The sequence below is a fragment of the Xenopus tropicalis genome, chromosome 3, assembly GCF_000004195.4.
Source record: "Xenopus tropicalis strain Nigerian chromosome 3, UCB_Xtro_10.0, whole genome shotgun sequence".
NCBI classification, from domain to species: Eukaryota; Metazoa; Chordata; class Amphibia; order Anura; family Pipidae; genus Xenopus; species Xenopus tropicalis.
In genome coordinates this window covers 71512419-71522322 of record NC_030679.2, presented here as the reverse complement: position 1 = coordinate 71522322, position 9904 = coordinate 71512419, and the positions used below count along the sequence as shown (strand labels likewise).

The following is a 9904-nucleotide window of genomic DNA, read 5'->3' as shown; positions in this document are numbered from 1 at the left end:
AAATGTAATTGTAATCATCACAAGTGTCTGAAGACATCTTACATAACTAATGTTATAATAATACATAACTAAGCCACCTCTCATTCAGTATTAAGCCAATTGTATGTAAAATATCTTGAAGGAATACTGTAACAGGAAAACATGTTTTTTTACAAAACGAATCAGTTAGGGGCAAAAGTGGTGTCAGCCAAAACACATAAAATACAGCGAGAGGCAGAAAGTAGTTGCACCACAAATACAGGCAATACAGTGGAAACTTTAGTCCCAAATACATTAAATACAATGAAAAGCATTGATTTCTAACAACCCAGACACCTCATCCTTCCAAAATGCAAGTTTCCTGAAGGCTGGAGAAGATTTCAGCTTAGTAGAGATCAAAACAATTTCAGAAATTGTGCACATTGCTAAATGTACCCCCATGTCCACATAGTGGTAGACATGAGAATAGCACCCAAGAAGGAGAAACCCAGTTTGCTTTTATGTGACTTGGGTCATATTGACAGTACAGTAAGTAGGGGAAACAATGGCAAAATCAGCATTTTTAAATGGATACCGGGGGTTCTAAAAATTTCTTTAATTTTTTCTAAAGATAAAATTTGTCATATACTCGAACATGTGCACTGCTGTTTGGAAAAAAATTATATATATATATTTATTTATTCTAAATCTATTATGTGATGAAAATACCATTAACGCTTCCTCCAAAAAAATGTACTTTATTATAAAAAAATAACAAGGTAATCATGTGATGGCACTATCCCTTTAGATAAAAATAACTTCTTAGATATGATGCAAGATACTAAAACGAGGAGGCAATTGTATTTAAATGAATACATGAGGCTTTCATTTGCTGGTGTCACAGGCCCGTTGAGTTTAATTGCTTATATGTAAATAGAACATCTGCCTGATGCCAGTCATTGTGCAATGCGAGACTCTTTATTGGAGTTCTCAAGGTTACAATCAGGTGCTGCTTGTTGAATTAAAACCACAAATCCTCATATTTTCCTATATTGTATGTTACAGCATGGTCCTAATGTAGAAATGCTATATACTATACCGTACTCGTACTCCCAAATGCAATATTAAGCTCCCAAAAACAATATCAGTGACATTTTTAATACAAGTGATACATTACAATTGTACATAATCATGTCAACGTTTACTGTATTCATACATCATTAACTTAGATTGGTCACAATTTTTCACAAAAAGAAAATCAGTGGCATAAATAAATTTTCTGTATTCTTTACAAAATCACGTATCAGTCTTTTCTTAAAATGTTACATATAAGGCACATTAGAATGTATATTTATATAAAATAAACTTCAGAGTAAAAAAAGGAATTGAAGAGCTAAAAAATCTTGATTTGTGCTTTAAATGTATTAAACCTCTTCTTTTGGTACCGTTGACATCAGTAATTAACCACATTAAAATCTGGCCACAATAAAAAGCAGTTACTTCTCCCCCTGTGGCACTTAGTGGAAAATGGAAATGCAGTTACAAATTAAATGTGGTGTAACCACCACATTGTCCAATTATTACAGATATGAGCTGAGGGGGAAGAGTGGTTTATCCAAGTCCTAATATGCTGAAATGATTGCTCTTTCCATGTATTGCTCGACTATAAATAACACTAAAAATGTTGTATGTTTGCATAATGAATGTAAAAATGTTAATGCTGAACTCTTCATTGTGCAATTATATGAGATATTAAAAAAGGCTCTTTTAGCACAGTTTTCTACATGGCGTATACAATGATACGCGGGCAGGTGGATTTAAAAAAAGGTAATAAAACTTTTTAAAAATATAACACTCTTATGAGGAAAAACTGAACATCTTCAATTTGAAAACGTGTTTTAAGTGGGGTGTTCCGGTCAAAGATCTGTCACTTTGTTCTCTAGTGCTGCGGCTATTTGCTGTAGCCGATATGCTAACTGCATGCGCTGGGCTGCAGGATCCTCCTCCAGAGCGTTTATTATCTGAAAATCAGAATAAAGGAATAGAGCTATATTACACTGTCATTTGTTTCAAGCACATTTTAACTACTTTCTTGGAATGGAAAATTCAGACACCATACAGAGAATGAAGACTGGGTGGTTCAGGCAGTTTTTCTATTTCTATTTAATTTTTTTCTTTAATTGCTTAACAGACAGCTTGCAAATTAATTTATGTGTTGGTCTGGTGGAGCTATTGAGCTATGCATTTGCATATGGTGCTGGTTCATCTTAATCTACCTACTGATGCATCCAGCATCACCATGTTTGCCCAGTCAGTTACATGAGGATTCACACTTGAGGATGCTACCCAATTATAAATTGGGTTCACTATACCATTTTAAGTGGGGATAGAGGAGATAAAACTATAAATAAAGGTGGCTTCTGGGGGAGACTCAATGCTCTGACCCATTACAGGGATTGCTGATGAGAGGAAGATACTTAATCAGTCATTGCAAAAAGAAGCTATAGAAGATGGTGCCAATATACTACAGATAGCTGCTGGGGTATAGACATAAGGGGTCATATATAAACAATGGGCACATTTTCTCCTGGGCAGTTTCCCATGGCATCAGATGTTTGATTGTATTGTTCTACTTGCAGCTCTCTCTCAAAAAAGTTAATCACTGATTGGTTGGTATGGGTAACTGCCCAGTTGCAGATTTGCCCAGTGTAATGAGCCCTGCTGTGTTGACACCATTAAAAAGTGCAGGGGATTTGTATGTACATGATAGGAAAAGCTCTATACTTATAATTAAAGTTCTTTTAATATTGAAAAAAAGGGTTTTTCACTGCTATATGTTTAATACTTTAATATATAAAGTCTGTGTAAAGGTGAATTGAATAGATATCTTACAGTAATAATAAATTGTAATTTATGCAGGTTAGAGTACTTTGATTTAAAAATCCAATTAAAATGGACAGAAAGTAGTATAAAAATCACACACTGTAACTTGAGAAAAAACATTAATGAGCTACCAATGTTACTTACCTCATCGTAGTATTTATTTGTATACTGATACAGCTGATGTAGTGCTACTAGTGTATTTAATGACTCCGTGTGAGCCTGCAGATTAAAAAAATACAATGCATGAGAATTAATTGCATAGAAACATAATTTGATCAAGACAACAACTACACTTTCTGTTATTTATTAAACTGTAAAGCTCTGTTGGACTGCTCCAAATCCTAGAAAGGTAGAACAAGACTTATAAGAGGAACATCAGCCCTGAACACCAGGAGACAAATGCAACCAAGTATATGTGGCAGATAATGGGAAATGTGACCATATGTGGATTACTTTGTTGTGGTATGGTAGATTGACAATTTTATAATCATAAACCAGTAACTAAAAAGAAACTAAGAGACATTTTTCAAAACTGTATGCACAGAATTTACCAATTCAAAAATGTGCATTTCTTAACCTCCTTTACGAAAAAGCCTTATTGACTGCACGGCAAAGGCCTGTTATTTTTCTTTTCAGTTCCAATAAAGGGACTGGCCAGGGTATCCAAAGACAAACCCTCTGAACAATATTTTGAAGGTACAGGAAGATTCAATAGAACTGCTTGTAAAGAAAATGCAAACAGACATTTTATCCATTGTATCCACCCTCCCTTATAGTCTAAATGACCACAAAGTTGCTAGCCAGGCATAGATGGACAAGACAGTAGATTCAGTCCGCAATATTAACAAGAAGTTCACTTTGAAACAGACTTTTACTATTCTATTGATATTTAACTTCACAGAAGAAAGGCTAGTAATAAATATTTCCTTCCTTCTTTATATAAAAGACACAGTATTGGTGCATACCCTTGAAATTTCTGCTAAATGTGTATTCATATCCTGGTCGCTAACTTGTACCATCTGGCGGATTCCCTTGTAATAGCTGGAAAAAAAATCAATTTAGGAGCAAATATTTAACAAATACAGTTAACTGTAAGCAAGGATAAATCCAGGGGAATTTCACAAGCAATCTGTCCATAACGGCCCAAACTATTCCCTTTTCTTGCATAAAAAAATGCAGCCAGTAAGCTTTATCTTGTAATGGATATGTACAGATATCCAAATAGAAGTTAAAATCCTACAACAAATGCTTTCATGCTTTAACTTACTCTTCCACCATTTTTTTGTAAGTTGAGATCTCTTTTGCATACAAGAGCTTGTTGCTTGGAGATTCCTAGAGAAAACACAAAAAAAAGGAAAAAGGAAAATAAGTGCATATACAGTGAACAGATGGATTTTATTATACCAGCACCAGTCCTTTTAATTTTCCGAATGCAAACACTGACTGTACAAAAGTTTTTACTTATCCAGGTCATAATATACAATACCTAGCAGTGGTAAGTCTAAAGAAATGTGGTTTTCTGAGTAATCTTGAGGCGATTGGTTTCAAATAAAAGAGGTGATAAATACAGCTCACAAGCTTGTGTGTAGCAACGATTTGCTTCAGCCTTCCCTGCTAGATACTGTACAAATACTAAAGGCACATTTTCTCCCCACTTTAACATTTACAAAATGTATACAGGCATGATTCCCACAAAGTATCATATGTCCCCAGTGCAAATATAACACAGGGCCTGTACTTAAGGGGATGAATTTCAGTGCATCTCACATGAGGGTTTATGCAACTGATGTATATAAGGAACAATATCTAGCTATCGGTCACAAGCACCTCCATATGTGTTTCAGAACAATGCACCTCATTACACATAGGCCCTGCATGGCAGTTGCAGGTACGGAATTCTCCAGTTCAGGAAGGTGAGACTGGCAGTAAATATATACGCTAAAAGATAAACATATATTACAATATATATGGCCTTCAATCTTATGATGGCTGTTTAATTTTTATGTAACAGAATATTCTACAGCAAATCGAAAGAGTGTATGGCATATGACATTCTTTCATTTCAATTAAAATAGTGTTGCTTCTTATTAACAGTAGAGTTCTTGTGTTTTAAAATATTCACCTTAATATTGTTTAACTACCCATTATGTGGTTTTGAACAGAGGAGTCAATTTACTTGCAAGTAATGTTCAATCTAACAAACAAGGGCATTTGCACCGTAGGCTTGCTTTCCATAATTCAGTGTTCAGCCTTAACCCCCCATAACAGAATAGTTACTAACAAAGTCTCTGTTCTTCACTGTACACATAAAAAAGAAATCACATTGTTAGGAAAATGGAAACAGAGACATATCACCCACTCTGCTAAGCTTGTGCTCCGTCCTGCTGCAGGCATCCATGAAAGTCTGTGCGATGACTGACAAGGAAGCATCTACTACTTGGTGAACATGCACATCAAAAATAAAGTGTGGATTTTTCAGTATATTCACCCAAAATCTTAGTGATAAACTGCAAATGAGAAATGAATAAAAGTTTAAGTCATAAGATTCAAACAGAATTATTCTAACAGCAATCAATCTAAAGCGATAAATTCACATACATCAGATTTTGTAATTTGTGAGCAAACTGGCAAGCCATCAGTCTGTAAAGTAAGGCCTCACTATCACAAATACCCAACACAGCAACAGTGCAGTTTTGTAGCCATTTACACATATTTCTGCAAAACCCAACTAAAAAGCACAGATATATTTTAAAATTACAGCTAAACTCTTTTTGGTTCTTTATATACATTTTAAAGCTGGCCACACACATTGAGATCTGCTCATTGACCCACCTACATTCTGGGCCAAATTTCACTTATCCAATTATTGGGCCAGGTCCCAACAAACACATTGCCATTGGACCTATGAAAACCATTTGGACCAGGACCTTTCAAAACCTGCCTGATCAATCTGCATACAGGTATATATTCTAATAAACTGCCAACCTGGTCTGGTGGAATTGCGTCAGCAGCTATAGAGATTAGTAACTAAGGAAAAAATGTCTTTTTTTTTTTTATGAAACCCAGGAACACATTTTTAAAATGTATTCTCATGCTATATAGTCAAGCAACTTGTTAGAACAAGGTGGCTTTTGATAGGTCCAATTCGAAACATGTATGTGTGTTTAAATTACACAGCTCTGTACATTAAACCATAGCAATAATTTCCACTAATCTTTTCTTGTTGAGTAATATTTATGAATAACACTGCCTTTATACTCTTTATTGATGTTGTTGTTTAATCATCTCATCTGTAAGACTTGTCATTTTAAACAGTATTCCAAAACTGGTACGTTAAAGGCTATACATACCTGTTTGTTTTCCATATGTGGACAGTATCTTCATCTTTGATTTCATATTTTTCTGCTTGCTCATCAAGGAAATCGAAGAAGTATTTCACAGCTGGTGGTACCACTTGATTGGAATTAAGGACACTCTGGAAGAAGTTATCTACAAACTGCTGGAGTGTACCCTATTGGAAACAAAAGAACATAGCAATCTCCCTTAGAAGAACAAACCCCATGCTTGGGATCCACTTGCACAAATAGAGAAGACTTGGATAAGGATTTATGGATGATAACTTACATTTATTTTTTTCTATCTGTACACACACTGATAGGAGATTAATTAACCCAAATGCTTCAAATATGGGATTTAATGGATAAAAGGTATTTTTATACATGAAGCATAATGCCATAGAGCAGGGGTCCCCAACCTTTTATATGTGTGAGTCACATTCAAATGGAAAATGTTTTGGGGAGCAACATTAACATCACAATAGTTCAGGGGGTTGTCAAATAAGAGCTATGATTGGCTATTTGGCAGCCCCTATGTGGACTGTCAGCCTATAGAAGGCTCTGTTTGGCATTACGCTAGGTTTTTATACAACCAAAACCTGCCTCCCACACAGAAATTCAAAAATAAGCACCTGCTTTGAAGCCACTGAGAGAAACATTCAAGAGATTGGTAAGAAACATGTTGTGCAAAGACACACTGGTATTTGTCACGACTAGAAGAAGCCAGAAAATACCCTGCCATAGACAATACAAATAATAGTCTCTGCTAAAACAATCAAAATGTGTAATTGCTCTATTACTATTAAAACACTCTATTATTATCTATTATTTCTGAGAAAAAGTAAATCAGCCAGAAAAGAATATATGTGCATAAATAATACCAGCCAAAAAAACACCCCAAACCCTCATAAGATGTCTTAATCTCTCCATCTCTCGATTTGTGTGCACCTACAGTATTATTAAGCAATGCACATTTTGGATACTTTGGGTTATGGTAGAAGAACAGGTGGTGGCTGGAGAAAATTTTCAAAATATTTCAGATGTTCCCGAAGCTAAAACCTTACCTTGACAGACAGCAGCCTAGTTAGATATATTTCTGTTATTGCTTTGGTTCTTTCCTTTTCTTTCATGCTTCCTCTCTTTGATTTGACTTCATCTACCTCATCAGCTGGACGGACAAGGTGCCAGGCTTTATTTTCATCCTCTAACAATGCATTTCCTAAAAAGAAGGGGTAGAAACATATGTTATGCAGTTTTTAAGCAAGTGATGTTTTATTTCTTCCTGGTTAATTATATAAACTTGTATTCTTACTTTCCCCTGGAAAGTCTTGGTGGTTTTCCTCTTGCTGCTGAGAAATCCCCATTCTTGATAGAATGAGAGTGGCATTATCCCTGACCTATAAAGAGAAAGAAAAATCATATTAGAGTATAGCTTTATTTACTTCATTAAATACAATGCTCATATATAAATAGGCAATCCGCCCTCACTATTTGATTTTCTCAATAAATACTAAAGTACAAATTATGTGGTGCATCTTTGTCAGTCAGTACGCACTGGAAAGAAGTTAAATAACATAAAATAATAGTGAATGCAAACTTACATTGTAGTGCATGAGTGTGTTATAGCGTTTCAACCTTCCTTCTTTCTGTGATGTTAAATCCAGATCAGAGAGTATTTGTGCAGTAGACCCTGGCCTCCATTCTGGGAACAACATTAAATACATATTAACAGATATTTATTAAGTGCCAACATATTCTGCAGCACTGTACGATAGAAGGGTGTATAGATGGCACATACAAAAATACAATGGATAACTGATGCATGTTGCTCAAATGTGCAAGTAAAAAAATGTGTTTTGCTGTGCATTGCTGGTAAGGTAACTGCCCATTGCCAAGATGGTTTTTTGATGCAAACAATCCCCATAACTATATTCTAATCATTTTGTACAGGAAATGTTATTTTCTAACTAGCAGACTGTCCAAAGCTAATTGGAAAGTCTACTCAGGTCTTACCAGATTTACAAGCCAGCCTAAGTTTATAAAACACTACATTTATGTTCTCTAGACTCAGCATATTCAAACAGTAGAAATTAAGGTAATCTCTTGCCATAATATTTAATTTAGTAGAAATTATGGTCAAAGGCCTCTTGCAAGCATTGTCAATTCACATTCCAGGAAGCCAGATTCCATGATCGCTTTTACCTAGTAGAACTGCTTACCCAGAGCCAAACTGTCAGCCTTAGGCCGTAAGGAATAAGGAATGTTCCTGTAAACCTGATCAACAATCTTCTCCTTTACTTGGGTAATTGTGTCACAGTTCAGCACTTTTACTGGTACTGGTTCTGCACCTTCCTCTTGAACAATTACGTTGACGGTCTGCAAAGAACATTAAACACAACATGGAATTCCAAAATGTTGTTTTGACTACAAGCCAATGTTTCTTAAACTTTTTCTCAGGAAACCCAGGTAGTGTCTGTAATATTACTTAATGAACCACAAATGTGTTAATAATTAAACAGATTAAATGTGCACATCATTTTAATTACCTCTGCCTATAGTAGGACAAGATTTTACTGTTTTACTGTGTTAAAGGGGATGTGTCCCATCCTAAATAGAATGGGGATCCATTTTTTTAATCTTACCCATAGGAAACCATGCAAAAGATGTTGAAAATAGGTTCTGCTTATTAGCTGGTTGCAAATCAAAAACATTTTTTATAACAGGCCCTAGGTGAGAAGGCACAGTAAACAATACAAGTTGCACAAATATGGTTTCATCTGTGACAAAATCCAAAATTTGAAAAAAAAAAAATAGGTGAAAAATCAAGATAATGCAAATGTATATTACATCTTATGGAAATAAAAAACACTTTCTAAATATGATCAGTTCAAAATGTGTTGCTGTTTCTGAAACCATCAAATTACTTTTCACTATTCCCCCTCAGCAAGGACAGCTGTATATTAGACATTTACTATCCACGTGCATTAGCTAAGCTGATACTTTGCAGGGCAATTTTTTAATATATAACATAGAATACATAACTACGGAACATGCTTAATGGATGGATCTTCTCATACCCAAATTCTAACATTTCTATTTTTTTATTTTTGCTAAATTACTTAATGTACTTACCAACTGTTTGTACTCAACATCATCCCCTAGTAATCCTGTATCATTGAGTGTGTATTTGGCTTTAGCTTGCAAAGCATCAACTGGGCCCTTTTCCACTTGGTGTTTAATTGCTTTGAAGAGTTTGTATAACGGCTCACCAACAGTGTCCTGCATTAGGAATCAAGGATTAATTGTAAAAAAAAAAACCCAAAAAAACTATAATATTCTCACTTAACTGAATGGAGCAAGCCATTCAACAAGAACTATATGCTTTAAAGGACTTAAATGAGATTATCCCTGGCAGCTGTGAAGCTACCAATATTACTTACTTTCAAATACTGGTATAAACATATGGACATCCAATTTGAAAGCATCCGCTCCACAACAGTTTCTGACCTGTGAAACACAATAAAAACAATTTTACATTAAGATGCAAAATCTCGTTTATGCCGGTTTGCTTGTCCTATTTTACGGAATTGAAAACAGATGTTTATAAAAAGGATCATAAGTATTTTGGGTGAGGAATCACAAAATATAATGTTAATTTATTTCTCGTAACAATATAAAAAGATTAAGGCACAAAAGGACACAACAGAAACAAATACTTTCTTAGCCAT

General features: G+C 34.9%; 1 protein-coding gene across 2 annotated transcripts in view; it reads right to left on the bottom strand.

Annotated features, from left to right (window-relative positions):
- Positions 1 to 700: 700 nt before the first annotated feature.
- plxnb2 (plexin B2) overlaps positions 701 to 9904 on the bottom strand; it is a 110922-nt gene continuing 101718 nt past the window's right edge. The window contains 12 exon segments of one of the 2 annotated variants that reach the window (NM_001017322.3): positions 701 to 1979; positions 2986 to 3060; positions 3807 to 3882; positions 4109 to 4173; positions 5201 to 5348; positions 6192 to 6352; positions 7241 to 7395; positions 7489 to 7573; positions 7778 to 7878; positions 8396 to 8552; positions 9309 to 9455; positions 9617 to 9683. In NM_001017322.3, the coding sequence (NP_001017322.2) occupies positions 1875 to 1979; positions 2986 to 3060; positions 3807 to 3882; positions 4109 to 4173; positions 5201 to 5348; positions 6192 to 6352; positions 7241 to 7395; positions 7489 to 7573; positions 7778 to 7878; positions 8396 to 8552; positions 9309 to 9455; positions 9617 to 9683 (1342 nt within the window). In that variant the 3' untranslated portion in view covers positions 701 to 1874. 2 annotated transcript variants of the gene reach the window in all.